The sequence below is a fragment of the Asterias amurensis genome, chromosome 13, assembly GCF_032118995.1.
Source record: "Asterias amurensis chromosome 13, ASM3211899v1".
Classification (NCBI taxonomy): domain Eukaryota; kingdom Metazoa; phylum Echinodermata; class Asteroidea; order Forcipulatida; family Asteriidae; genus Asterias; species Asterias amurensis.
This window is the reverse complement of record NC_092660.1, coordinates 18,147,029-18,162,463: the sequence shown is the minus strand read 5'-3', so window position 1 is coordinate 18,162,463 and position 15,435 is coordinate 18,147,029. Positions and strand designations below refer to the sequence as shown.

The 15,435-nt window shown below is 38.1% G+C and overlaps 1 protein-coding gene across 1 annotated transcript; it reads left to right on the top strand.

Moving 5' to 3' along the window:
• The first annotated feature begins 7 nt into the window (after positions 1-7).
• Positions 8-15,282, top strand: LOC139946383 (spindle assembly abnormal protein 6 homolog). The gene is made up of 18 exons (XM_071944027.1): positions 8-187; positions 1,607-1,720; positions 2,434-2,494; positions 3,073-3,152; positions 3,388-3,492; positions 4,100-4,268; positions 4,849-4,926; positions 5,158-5,277; positions 5,609-5,725; positions 6,600-6,674; positions 6,869-7,063; positions 8,331-8,420; positions 9,270-9,323; positions 9,861-9,986; positions 10,402-10,483; positions 11,237-11,337; positions 11,677-11,828; positions 12,350-15,282. Exons 2-18 carry the CDS (start codon positions 1,656-1,658, stop codon positions 12,549-12,551), a joined length of 1,872 nt encoding a protein of 623 aa, XP_071800128.1. The 5' UTR covers positions 8-187; positions 1,607-1,655; the 3' UTR covers positions 12,552-15,282.
• Positions 15,283-15,435: the final 153 nt, after the last annotated feature.

The window sequence follows — 15,435 nt, the reverse complement described above, 5'->3', positions numbered from 1 at the left end:
CCCTTTCAAAACTATTTCTAAAAACGTAGTAGTCTTCTACATGAAGTCTGGTTGCCTGATGTAATGGCGGGTTGATCAAAATGTCAATGTTTTGTTTACGATCAACGATCGCGATGATCCAACAAATCTAAAGACAATCGTCCAAATAATTGCAACGTCCAGATGATTTTGTCTTTAAATTAAAAGGGTAAGCCATTGTCGAAAATATTCGCTAGCTAGAGCATCGCTAGTAATCCACCAAGCTGAGATTTCAAGAAGATTTCTGTAATCATACACTCGCTACTTCCTATTTCATTTTTAATTTGATTTAATTAATCATTACATTCTGACAGTTTTTTACACACTAGACTATATTAAGTATAAGTAAGTAGTATTATTGAAATTACCATAGTATTTTTATAGTACCATTGCTTGCTTGCTCCTTACTCTATGCTTGCTCTTAGTTGCGATAACGTAACCCTCCTGCCGACGGCGTAGGCAGGAGGGTTACGTTATCGAAACTAGCTTGCTCTACACTTGGTTGGCAGGCCAGGCAGGGGTTCTGTGTACTGAACAAAATTATGTTTGACGTTTGCGTCTAGTTTTAACCAATGGGATGGGATGGGTCATGGTGATCATGTGGACAGCAGGGAGTGGGGACATCATTGATGATTGGACATTTTATGACATGAATTCTACCTCCATCCATGGTTTCATTGGTTATGATTACTCTTATTCTTGCAACAATTGGAAACCTTCCTGTATCTTGCAACCACTTTTTCATTTGATATTACATAATTTATTGTTAATATCAATAATTATCATGAAAATAGTATCATTAATCTAATTTACTCAAAATGTAATGTTGTAAAAATGAGTGAAAAGGTGGTGGCGCCTTTGGCAAAATACGGAAAGTTGTTTACACTAAAAGTAATGCAATTAGGTCGTTCCGCAATAGTTGCGATAACGTAACCCTCTTGCCGATGGCGGAGCCGGAGGCTACGCCACCGGCAGGAGGGTTACGTTATCACAACTAGTTCCAGGGGTCGAAATTAAGTGTATTTTCATGGTAGTCAGCAGGGCTAGTAACCAATAATTTTTAGTAGCCCTGATGAGATTTTGGTAGCCCGAAAGACACATTATGTCTCGAGTCACGGCTTAAACTTTACAATACACCATAGCACAGTTCTTTGTTGTTTGTAATGATGATTTTTTGCATTGTTTTTCCACTAGCCCGTCGGGCTATCAAACTGGAAAAATCAGTAGCCCGGCTGTAAATCTGGTAGTCCCGGGCTAGCGGGCTAGTGGCAATTTCGACCCCTGTAGTTCCGCAGAACAAACCTCAATATATTAATCATTAATACTAGCTAGGTTACAATCTGTCTGATAATCTACATCCCTCCGTAGTTGCGATAACGTAACCTCCGACGGCGGGAGGAGGGTTACGTTATCGCAGCTATAATCCAGAGCAGTATATTCGTACTTGTGCTAGCAAAATGTGCTAGCTAGGTCACGCCCCCACAGGAAAAAACACTAATTGAAATGTGCTGAAAACTTTGGAATTTGATAATTTATTAATTATATTTTAATATTAATAATAATAATCAACTTTCTTTCTTTTTCGCAGGAAGACTTGGTTTGTACTGCAGCATAACTTGTCTATGTTTTTATGAATCATGAACGATCACTTGTTCAACCACGTATTGTCCGTGTGCATGAAGTGCACAGGGCACGATGACAGGTAAGGGTCCCCATCAATAGCATTCGGCACTAATGCTAAAAAAAGAAGCTAAGAGCCTGGATCTCAGACAAAAATGCGAAATTGCATGTTTACCCATGCTAACTACATGTATACCCTAACGTAATGACGCAGTGAACGCGTTGGTGGTGTGGCATGTTTGTCTGACAGCCGCGTATTTTAAACAAAATTTACGTCATTAGTGCTGGATGCTAATTAAAGGGTCTGGGTACTTTTTGTACAACACAAAACACAGTGTCCACAGATTAACATTAAACTTACATGGTTTGAAGAATACTCAGTGGTGTTAAACTGCAGGGAAACATGTATTAGATTTGGTTTAAAGACACTCGAGGACACTTTTGGTTGTTGTCAATGACCAGTCTTCTCTCTTAGTGTATCTCAACAGTAGAATAACGAACCTGTGAAAATTTGAGCTCAATTTGAAAAAACACCCCTGTCACACGAAGTTGTATGCTTTTAGATGCTTGATTTTGAGACCTCAAATTCTAAATCTGAGGTCTCGAAATCAAATTCGTGGAAAATTTACTTCTTTCTCGAAAACTTAGTCACTTCAAAGGGAGCCGTTTCTCACAGTGTTTTATACTATCAACAGCTCCCCATTCCTCATTACCAGTTAAGGTTTTATGCTAAAAAATATTTTGAGTAATTACCAATAGGGTCCACTGCCTTTAATATTCTGTTTTCCTATCCAGGGTCGCATCAATCAGAGTTCAGCTTGAGCTTCAGACTTCAGCCTCCCCAATGCAAAGAAAGGTCAGACAACTAAAAGTCTTCAATATTTGAAGTTTATTTAAACTTCTATTTTCCTAAAAGGATTTTGGTACTTTTTGGAACACAGAACACAATGTTTGCAGATTTACATTAAACTTTATACCGTGTGAAGATAATGATAGGAGAAAGCTTACCTTAAAATATTACTTACTGAGGTGGTTGTTTTGAGAAATGAGTAAAACAATGTCACAAAAATATGTATCATGCTAAAATGATTTTCGTCTCTTGAGGCGAAAATTATTTTTGTGACTTGTTCCACATTGTCACAGAGTGATTTTTACAGAGTGAAATAAAATTTAGTGAAATTACTCCAGTTATTGTGGTAAAAGAGTAACATAATATAATTTGTGAATGGCCGTTGTGCACACGTTATATTAATGACTATGCTTGAGCAAGCAGGCATACAAAAAATCGCTTATAATGACAGTACGAAGAAAAACACTAACTTCTTGTTCATCTTCAGGTCATTCCTTATTTAGGCACTAACAGCATTCGTCTGTTCTAGGGTAATCTTGTAGTTAGTCCGATATGGATTAACAGTTTTATAATGTTCTTAACAGGAGCTGAATGTACGACTCACAGATGACGCTGATCCTTTCTTTCTCTTCAACTTGGCTCTTGGAGAAGAAGACTTTCAAAGGTATAAAAAGCTGAGGAGTAATCAACATTTAAACATGTCACTCGGTGCTAAGTTTAGAATGGTTTAGAATGGTTTATTAGCCAATGATTAAAAACAATCACAGGAACTTGAAGTATTGGACTCACATCATCAACAAAAATTATCCTCAAATACAATACATAAATATACAAACTTTAGACACATTCAGTGATAACAGTCAGTATATAATTTGATTATTCTTTTCTCCTGTCCACAGCCTGAAGGTCCAGCAAGGTTTGCTGGTTGACTTCTCAGCCTTCCCACAGAAGCTCATAGAACTTCTCCAACGATGCTTTGAAGAGCAAAGCAAAGACTCACCCAAGTAAGTTTAGTAGCCTTGTATCTCAAGGGTCTTTCTCAGGATTCTTGCTGTTCCCAAATACGCCACCTTCTGTAAATGATCTACCCTCACATTTGTCCCTATTTCATCTAGATGTTTCCCTAGTGCTTTCAAAATGGTGCCATTGGGACCACCACAGGGACTACTTTCATTTTCACCTGCCAAATCTTATGAAGTTCCCCGGCCAGGTCTTGGTACTTTTTGATCTTTAGAACTAACAGCTTCGAAGCTACCCTGATATTACCTGGTACAGCAATGTCAATTTCAATTGATGCACTTGCCTTCATGTCTCGTCATTTGTGAGCCAATGCATGCACAATTCAATTCAATTCACTTTATTATCCACGACGGGAAATTCATTTTGGCCTTTTATACAACAAAATTTACGTAAAATTATTATCTACCATAAAACAGACCAAAAAAACACTACAAACCACAGTACGCTTTTGCTCATGTAATTGAGTCAGTACTTTTATGGAAGAAGAAGATGACATCTTTTCCGTCTTATCTAAGATTACAACGCCCAGACATCTATGTTCTTTAACATCAGTCGGAATTATTATTATTTTTATGATATACCCAACTGCAGGTTTGTCCTACATTTAATGAGATCCGAGCCCCTGGCGCAGGGTTTGGCAGAGCTTTGCCTGGTGGAGACCAACCCCTTCAAACATCTAACCCACCTGGCTCTTAAGTTACAACCAGGCAACGACACTGACGTCAAGAAATACCTGGCAACATGCCTCAAATCATTACAGGTTGGTATGGCCGACCCTCTGTCGCACCTTGCCGTGGCACAGCTGCAAACTCTCCCTGATTCTGCAGAAAGCTCTCTGGAAATAAACCAGTCCTTTTATGCGCAGGGCCCACTTTTCTTAGAGCTGCTAAGCACAACAGTTTGTTTAGCATGAAATTTTTGCCTTGATAAATACAGCATTACCAACCAAATTTTCACGTGGTTTTCAGGATAAGCAAACAACAGCTGAATACCAGTAACAAGCAGTATGCAACAAATGGACATTTGGTTGGTAATCCTGTTTTCATCAAGGCAAAAATGTCATGCCAACCAAATCTTTGTGCTTAGCAGCTCTATGAAATTGGACCTTGATGAGTAAACTCATTGTTGAAAGATCCATTCAACTTGGCTCCGCCTCAAACTTTCCATCTTTCAACTCATGAAAATATTTGCACCATTGTGCACCCATAGTCATATCATAAAGATTTTTTTTCTTTTCCTTTCTTTCTTTGTTATAGCGCCCTGAGCACGTTTGTGGATATGTGCGCTCTATAAAACTTCGTTATTATTATTATTATTGATTGTATATTATTTCATTGCAGGCTGAACACAACAAAGTATCAATGAGATTGACTCACACAGAGACCTCCCTCTCAGGACAACTCAAGGAAACTCACAAGGTAAATAATTACAAGATTTGATTCTTGTGATTTCACTCCACGGGCATTCAGCTCTTCAGGGATCAATTTCATGGCTCTGCTTACCGCGAAACTCTGCCCTTATATACATATTCTGGTTTATTTGTTAACATAATCCTTTACCGAAAACTTAAATGTCTCTTTCCAAAGATGACGCAAAAGCTTTGATTTTTCTTGTTTCCCCCCCCCTTTCCTGATGGTTCTGTTTTTCAGGCGTTATCGTCTCGTACTCATGAACTGGAGAGTCTGAGATCGGAGTGGAGCGCCCACACAGAGAGCCTCGTCGCTAAACACAAACAAGAACTCGCCGAGGAAAGACAGAAAGCCATGCAGGTAAAGACCTACTCCATTTGAATTCCTCAAATCCACATTTTGGTTGTCGATATGGGGCATTGTGGTACACTCCTTGTGTCCTCATTATTTGCCTGGAATTTCAGGAATTTGTCAAAGATTTTTGTATTTTGTTTACTACTGTACAAGAGAAAAATAATGTTTTAAAGTACGGGAACATCGGGGGTTGTCTCTCGTGTAACTAAGAAAAAGCTTGCCATAGCAAATACTGGATTTAGTCCGAGGACTTCGAGTGAACATTCACCACTTGTGACCAACTGTTGTGTTTACGAACCCCTGTTATTGTTATGATTTGTATCTGTCTAATGTTTAGAATCAACGAGACTTGGAGCAGAGACACGAGCGAGAGAGGAAAGATATTGACACCATGAGATTACAAGGGTCGTCTGAACTACAGGCAAGACTATCGGACCTCCAGAGGGCCAATCAAGTAAGTAGCTTGCACTACACTGGGTACAGGTACGCACAAAAATAATACGCTCATTGCTTCTCCTCAAGCTCTGGTGTTTCTGATCAGTAGAGTGTGGGTTTAAATCCTGGTCGTGACTCTTGTATCCTTAAGCAAGACACTTAACCATTATTGCTGGTTCTTAAGATGAGATGTAAAGCCATATGCCCTGTGTGTTGTGTAATGCACATGAAGAGCCTAGAGCACTTATCAAAAAGAGAAGGGGTTCGCCCCAACCTCGCTACCATGGGCAGCGCGCCGTATCACGCTAGCTGTACATACGTCTCTAACCCCTGGGAGGGAAACTCCGATCCGTGTCTTTGATTGGCTATCATATACGCGCAAAATTTGAAACGCTGTGCGTCTCCAAAAAGCTCTATACGCCGAAATGCATGCGTATAAAGATGTACATATTCACTTTTTTTTTGTCACACAACACTGAACGCCAAGGCAAGTTTATGACCTTATATTACACACAGCGCATCCAGCGTGTGCGCGACTTATGCTCAACACAGAACGGATCAACCACAGGACTAATTGTGATATCCCTTATATTTGGATATTTTGGAGATACACTTCCAGGAGTTATGATCGAGCAAGGCATGCTGGGAAAAAATGGCGCGGCGAGATCGATCTCCACTGGGAACCAGGTTGGGGTTCGCCCGGTGTATTTGGTCTGATCGGCAGCACATTGGCCACAGCACCTTGTAAACCATTACACATGTACATGGTGCTATAAAGGAATAGGTCTCATACTTCTTGTATGACAAAATACTGAGCAATTTAATGTGCCCCTAGGGGTGTGACAAAGGCTGTTTAATATTTTCCGTCAACTTTTACTGTTATGTTTTTGCAGGACCTGACCGACAAGAAATATCACCTGGAGTCATCAATGAGAGAACTGAAAGGAAGACTTGGGACTCTGGATGAGGTAAATTATAAAAAAACTTTATAGAAATTTCATCTTTAAAGGTAGGGTCACAATGTGTTTTCTATAGTGTTTTTTTACATACTTTTTTCACATTTTTTACATTCTAAGTAAGTTGCACTACACAGCAATGAAAATGATTATGCTAATTTTGAAGTATGCAAATATTTAAAAACTAAACTTTTTTTCCGGCGCAGGACTACAAGCGAGCCCAGCGTGACCTACAGTCCCTGCGGCAGCAGCGTGGGAGTCTGGAAACAGACCAGCGGAGCCGCGAGCAGACTCTGAGCCAGCAGCAGACACGCATCGCAGTGCTTCAGCAGGAGGTTCAAGACAAAGAGGCTCTGCTGGATAAAGGCAATCAGTTGATAGAAGCCGCCAGTGACCAGAGGGTAAAAAAGCTCATTCCTTACTGTTGAGACCAATTAAGAACTCAGTCCATGGTAGTGAAGTTAATAACAATCCACTAAAAGCTAAAGTATTAGTCCCCAAAGTTAGGTTGTAGTTAAAAAGCAGGACAGTTCTGTTCAGAACTGCGAAGTCTCCTGAGTTCCAAAAATCTTCTCCGCGGTAGTAGAATATAAAGCTACCTGGCAAGTAGACGCACACATGGTGTTTCGCAAACTAAATTGTAGCAGTCAATTTTAGTAACAAAATACAAAAAGCACTCAAGCCTGAGCACAAAGGTCACTGACCTTGGTCTTGTCAGTGCAACAAAGTCATAACCCTACTTGTTTTGCGTAAATCACTTTTTAAGGTTTGGGGCGTTTTAAACAATCACTGGTTGTTTAAGACAAGTCAACTTGTACATGAATTATAAAGAAATTTGTATTTAAAACATATTAAAACCATATCTAAATTTGAAGACCCTGGACACTGTTGGTAATTGTCAAAGACACTCTCAGGGCTGCCACTCTTCTCACTTGGTGTATCTCAACATATGCATAAAATAACAAACCTGTGAAAATTTGAGAACAATTGGTCATCGAAGATGCGAGATAAAAATGAAAGAAAAAAAAACACCCTGTCACACGAAGTTGTATGCCTTCAGATGCTTGATTTCGGAAAATTACTCCTTTCTCAAAAACTACGCCACTTCAGAGGGAGCCGTCTCTCACACTGTTTTACACCATCAACCTCTCCCCGTTACTCGTTACCAAGTAATCCGTTACTCGTTACCAAGTAATGTTTTACGCTAATAAGTATTTTGAGTAATTACCAATAGTGTCCACTGCTTTAATTAACTTCAGTCTTCTCTTGCACTGAAGATACTGTTCCCAAAAGCTACATGTAATCTATAACTCCAGGTGTTCACAAAAGTCTGAAATGCAATCAATGAAAAGTACCTCATATTTTTTTTAGTTCTAGGTTTCAGACATGATATTTTTCCCACTTTCGTTGGTTGTCCGGGTTTTTTTTTTGCCATTTGAAAATTTTTTAAAAATTTTGATTAAATAGCCTGTAATGTTAGAGGCTACACCATGTGTACATGTAGGTCAGCACTTGTATTCAATAAAATACTCCTACTTTTTTCCAGGAACCAAATATCATGCCTGAGGTTCAGAGCTTTTTGTCAGCAGTGACTCTCATCCCCCGGATTATTAGAAAACTATTTTTTAATTTGTAAAGAAATATTTGAATTGTGTCTTGTTCCTGTAGGCCAAGTTGGAAGAAAGTGTACAACATAAGACTAGTCTGGTAGCCAAGCTAGAGAGCACCATCAAGTCAACGTCCCATGAAGTCATGAAGGTAGACTGCCACCATCTGTGTCTTGTTCCCTGACTGTAATAATTACAGTAAACTCTCCCCAAGGGCTCGAATTTGATGCGAAAGTCCACAAGACCGCAAGTAATGTAGCTCAAAGAGACGAAAGAACAGACAACAGACATTGGACTAGACAGACTTATACTTCGAGTCCCAGTCGTGACACCTTTGTCTTTAAGAAAGACACTTAACCATGATGCTTCGTTATTCGGATGGAACATAAAGCTGTTGTTTCCAATTCCATATGTGTGTAACGCACTTAAAAAGAACCCAGTGCAATTATCAAAAAGAGAAGGAATTCGCCGACGTAAACCAATACATTGTGCTATAAAGGAATAGGTCTCATTATTCAAAGGTAGTCCCACATACCTTGCAGGGAAAAAATGTATTTAAAGCGCCTTGAGCATCAATGAGTGATGGATATGTGTACTATATAAGAAGCCATTATTATTAAAGAGGAGTTTGGAGGCTAATTGAGTGAGTCAAAACCTGTAGAAATCAGCCGTAGGACAAGACAGGCGGCCAGAGAGACAAAAGACAGAGACATTGGACTAGACAGACAAGTAAATGATTACATGAAGAAAACTTATACAAGATGATAGATGGCTAAAAAATTACATATAGAACTGTATACTCCCAAGAGGGCTGAGGTGGTTTAAGGAATGAATTCATGGCCCAGTGATGAGGGGTAATAATATTAGAAGTGTTTGAGACGCCCTTTCTGGTGTGAAAAACGCTATATAAAAACTGTTATTATTATTATTAAACATTTACCCTGTGTATTATTTGACAAGGTAAAGGGAGATTTGGGTTTTTTCTTCTTTTTGTCAACAGGGAAATGACATTATTAAGAAGCTCCAAGGAGATTTAAAAGCTGCTCTAGCAAAGGTGAGAATTAAAAACAGACATGTGTTCTAAGAAATTAAAAGGTCTGTTAACAAGAAAGATTTTGAACAGGGGTTAATGGGTACCTGTGAGGGCAGAGATGATTCTTATGATTGATTTAGATTGGTGCGCTACATATTTGGCAGCACAGGCTGTATACTCGCAAGGGAGCTGAGATGGTTTAAGATTTCAGACCTGTTTTTTAGTCTGCCTTGTAAATATCACAAGTCATATTTGATTCGAACTGCCTCTAGCTGCCGGGCAATCTCGGTGGTCTAGTTGGTAAGACACTGCTCTTAGAATGCATAGGTTTTGGGTTCGAATCCCACCCAAGTGATATGCCTGTGATTCTTTCACAGAGCTCGGGAAAGTACTGAGTATACAGTGCTTACACACATCAGTATATCTGGGTAAAACCAAAATTTTTATTCTTTATACACGATGCAAACTTCCATCTATTAAACACAAGTGATGCTCTGTGATCTATCTGTGAAAGGATTGTATCAAATTAAAAAAATCTCTGCGCTTTTTTTTCCGCAGCTGAAGTTAAAGAATGCAATCACAGGGAAGCAGGAGAAGCTCCTTGAGGAACGGAACCAGACTCTCAGAACAGTTCAACAAGAACTGGACACGCTGAAGACCAATACCCAACAACTGGAACATGAGGTATGGAGGCGTCTTGAGATTCTTCTCTAGAACTAGGGCACAATGGAGAGCAAAGGAGAGCTGTTGAGAGTATAAAAAACATACAGGGCTTGAGCAACCCAGTTTTTTTATTTTTTATTAAAAGACTTCAAGCCTTTTTTAGGCATCTGAATTCACACAAATTTGTGCAACAAAGGTGTTTTTCTTTCATGATTCTCTTGCAACTTCGATGACCAATTGAGTCCAAAGATTTTTTATTTTATGCATATGTTGGGATACACCAAGTGAGAATACACAAAGGTGTCCAGTATATTTAAACATTTTTTTGACATTACAGGGTGTTTTGGCTCATGTGCATTAGATTAGGACTAATTTGTTTTTATAAAGAATATTTCAAAGATACGTTGATGACAAAGTGTCATCGTTCTATTTACAGAATGAACGTCTGAAAGAATCGTTGGAGAGCACAAGAACAAAACTAGAGGAAAGCAGGGAGTTACTCAAGACCAATGAGAATGGTGAGGAGCATTAGTTTATTTCCATGACCCTTTATCAGAACAAAAGTTGGAACTGCCAACTCTCCCTGATTAAGCAGAAAGTTCCCTTAAAACCAATCTTCCAATGCTCTGATAGCGTGTCGCAGCTGAGCAGTCAAGCGCACTGGACTCAAGCTCTGGTATGTTTATCAGATCAGCAGAGTGTGTGTACATGTCCCGGTCTAGACACTTGTGTCCTGAAGCAGGACACTTGGCCATTATTGTTCCTCTTTCACAAATGCTGCAGCCAGACAATGCGGTTGGTATCCGCTGTCACCTGTCGCTATATGTGGTTGGATTTGACGTTCTTGTAGCATGGCAGTCTGTTTTCTCAGCAAGTAGACGCTGCATTCAGCTGAAACTTTCACAGGTGACTTAAAGACGAACCTGTCTTTATAATTTTGCCTATAAATAAGCATTCTTTCTGTGCATACATGGTGCACACCTAGGAACTTTACTTTTCCATTCTAAAAAGTAGTGTACTGCTATTAGTTCTACCTGATTTGACTTTTTTACGTAATTGCTTTTACATAAAAATAAAATTAAAATTAAAAGGTTGACAAACACCAATCTATGACCGTACCTTTAAAACATTCAAAATTATGGTGAACATGTCAACGCAGTGTGGCCTAAAATGGGCACTACAACTCACTGGGAAATAGACTCCCACCACAACCTAGATTATTCTGATGACGGCGCAAGTGAATTACGTCTGTACACATTTTTGCTTTTCAGTTATCAACTGGTTGAACAAGCAAGTCAACGAGGCCCAATTGACAAAACGACATGGTTTATTTGAGGTTCCAACTTCAACTGTGGCCTACAGGCCTTCAGGGGTAAGTTGTTTGTTTGTTTGTTGGGCTGTTTGTTTGTTTGTTTGCTTAATAAGATGATCGTCCCTTCAAGGGAACTCAGCAAATTCACAGATGGGGAAATAAAGGGCCAAGCTAGCAACAACCAATCATAGACATAGTTTAATGCCTATGATTATGAATTGCACAAATCAAGAAATTGTGTAACTAGACGACAATACGTATTCTATAGTCATTGTGAAATCAGAGGTTAGCTTTTCGGACCCACAATCTTGCGTCAAAGCAAATTTCAAATAAATGGAATAACCATTGAATTGATTTTAAAGATAACACACACGTAATTCTATATTTCTGATTCGTCAGGTACAACCAGCAGTTCCTTCCACCAGACAATGGCCAATGCCGAGCCCTCATCTAACGAGCACAGTCAGTACCATCCCCCATATACCAGACTCCGCCCACAGAGGGTACAACACCTCCTCTATGACTGTATCTACTAGTGCTTCAAGACACAGGTTTGTACTGCAAAACCATTGACATCATATAGATAAACAATTGCAATTTATAAGGCACTATTCCATCAAGATCAAAGTACACAAAAAAAGCAATTAAACAGAAAAATTTGAGTCTTTAGAACTTCACGAATCGAAGGTTAAGTAACAGATTCCCTAATGACAGTAGGAAGATTTTTTCCAAATCATTGGCCCATGCACACTAAAAAAAAGAAGATTTTTGACCTAGAACTTTGTTTGCTCGAGGATTATTCAAGCGAGATGTCAAGTGTGGACCGACATTTAACATTTAATTAAATTTTGGGATTTTTTGCTCATTGCCCTCCTGATCGCGTTCTGTTAGTCGTTTCTGTATAAGTGTTGTGTGCTTTTTGCTTGAATAATGAATGTGTTTGTTAATATTTTGATTGGTTCTTTGTGCTATCATTTCACTTCTACTGTGCTTTTTGATGTACTTGTCCTTGTTGAGGGCAAAAAGAATAATAGTAATAATAATTGTTTTATTTTTGTTGTCCCTATCGCAGTGAACCAGCACTAGATCCAAAGTACCTCCAACGCCCACAACACCCGCCAATTAACCCAGGAGGGCGAGCAGAGAGTGCTCAGAGACAGGGACCCGTACCCCTTCAATTAAGCAGCACCCCTGTTGCACCCAGTGCCCTGGCCTCCACGGCGCCCCCACTCATGAGCGCCTACTTTCCAGCGCAGCTACAAGGCACGTCCTAAAAGTGAGACTCATTAAGATTCCAACACAAAAATGTAATATATATTTGAGTTTATGTTAACTAGAATATGATTAGCTTCAGCTATTGTGTGTGATTAATAAGTTATGTTGGTCTCATACAAACTGGGTAATAGATTTGTTTATGTCAAACTGATTTTAATTTATAGGCAAAATTGTAAAAAAAATTAAAAAAAATAAGTCACATATGAAAGTTTCAGCTGAATGCAGCGTCTACTTGCTGAGAAAACAGCAACTGACTGTCATGCTATTTTCACAAGAACGTCGAATCCATCCTGTCTACAGAGGCGACAGCAGGAACCAACCATTTGCATTTGCAGAAGGAACAGTAATTGTTAAGTGTCTTGCTTAAGGACATAAGTGTCAAGACGGGGACTTGAACCCAAAAAATCTGGACGAAGACAATAGGCCTTTCGGTTACATGGCCAAAACCCCTTTTAAAATATAATTCTGGGAAGCCACAGGTAATGCACAAAATCACACATCACACAATGTTTCACCCTGTAGAAAATCTCTTTTTTTTTTAATAGAATTTTTTTCACCTACAGCTTCCTTTCAACTCAAGTATAGGCACAAATGCCATCTTTTCCGTGGAAACAAGAAAAAAAGACATAAATATTATAAACTCTACCATAGAAAAAGTTCCTTTCCGTCCTATGTACATGTTCTATACAAAACTGGCTGTACCAAAAACACAGCGTCAATCTTCATAAGAAATATACAGGGTTTTCTTTTGTACATAATATGAGCATAAAGCAAATACAACTGCAGAAATAATATACACAATTTTCATCAATTTTTTTGTTAAAGATATACAGTAAATTGTTTTTATGCAATAATTGTTACAGCTACAGAATATATAAATTATCTAGATTATCGAATAAGCGAAGGAACAAAAAACCAAGAAAAAAAAACCAACAACAGATTGCAACTTTTCCCATCAAAATAAAAACAAACAAAAATACATTGGCAATCCATTGACTTTCCTGCCGTTTAATAGAAGTAAGGAACAATTTAGCGTACAGAATTTTTTAACAACCCAGCAACAAGGTTTTTCTGAAGATGAGGTTTACATGTACATGAACAAAATTGTGATCTTGTCATAAATCCACAGAACAAATTAGTGCACAGAATTCACAGAACAGAATTTTGAATAACAAACCCCTACAAACTGATTTTTAGTTATTCCTTATCATAGCAAGTCATGGCTGTGCGATCTAGAGCTCTGGTGGTTCAATCATTGGGGGATAGGATTCAAATACCAGTTTTTTTTTACTTGTGTCCAAGGCATGCAACTTTTCAGCCGTTTTTTTTTCTTCTTTTTAAAACAGTGCCATAGAAAACTAAAAACGCTGTACAAAAGTGAGGTGTGATCGGACGTTTCCTCTTTTTTTTTTGCAGCTAGAAAGTTGCATGTTAGTGTTCCCATGAACATGACACTTCACTATAACTGCTTCTCTTCGCCCAGGGGTATAAATGGGTACCTGTGAGGGTAGAGGTTGATATTGTGTTTGAAAAAGCCTTTGGAGCGCTATGGTAGCCCTTGAATATCAGGACTGTTATTGACCAGGACACTATATATACAGCGCATCGAAACGTTATTTTAAATGCACAATTCAAGACGTTTGTATAAGTGTTTTTATTATTACCAGAAGCTGTAAGGTCAGAGTTCAATTGACCAATGATTTTCCCAGATGAAGTGAATTTGAAACTTGGAATGGGTTTTCCTCTCCTTAAATATTAGAGATGATTAAGATTTGTACTGCCTTTGCATTGTTTCAATTTCATCGGCTTAAACCTGCGACAAATACATGTAATAGGTGCATCTTGGATCATAAAAGCTATAATTCCACGGATAATACAACATTACGGCATGAGTTGAAACCAACGGTTCTTTTCAGAACCACCCCAACTCATTAGAGATAGTCATTACATGGTGTTACCGCAAACTTTTCTATATTACTGCATTACTATACAGGTTATCCCACATACTATATTGAGCTAGGGTTGATTTGGATGGGTGCCTTATTTATTTCCTTAATTGAAAGCAGTTTTACAATCACAGCACACTAAACTTGAGCTTTTAAGGTAAATAGAACATTTCATTGTTGAAAAAATCGCAAAAAAAGCTGCATGAAGACCACAACCTTTGTTCACTGATAAAACCTTGTTTCTTAGTTATTGACAATTGTATAAATGTAAAATACATTTTTTTTGTAAAATATATGTAGCTAAAATAATTAGAGCCAAAATAAGCTTCACCAATCGGGTACACATATAAGTACCCTAAAAACGAACAAAATGTAAAGAATTAGAAACATAAAATTCATAAGATAATGTAAAATACAAAAATGAATTCACATTACTGTAGATATAAATAATACTTTATTTACGAAGAAAAAAGTCCCACAGTTTAATACATAATGTGGGGTTTAAATAAGGATCTTAGGAATCATAATTTTAGACAATTAATTAATTTCAGGCATTACAACGATTGAATTCTCAACAAAACTTCAGTTGTATATTTCAACAGGATATTAATTTTTGTGTGGATATTTTTTTTCTCAATATTTTCTGTAAACAATGGAGTATACATACACGACGGAGAGGAATACAGATATTGTATGAATATATTCAAGTGGAATTATTGATATTTTCGTTATCTCTGTCCATTTATTAAAATAAAATTCGGTGTCAGAAGAGGGATATAGAGAATTTGTTTCAGGTTTACTATTTCACTCTGAAAATGTGTTTATGTTGTACTGTTCAACCCAACCAGAATTAATGTAAAACAGGTTTTTTCCCGAATCTTTTTTGCTCTACCATTATTTTTTTTACTCTACCATTATTTTTTTTAAATGAAATATT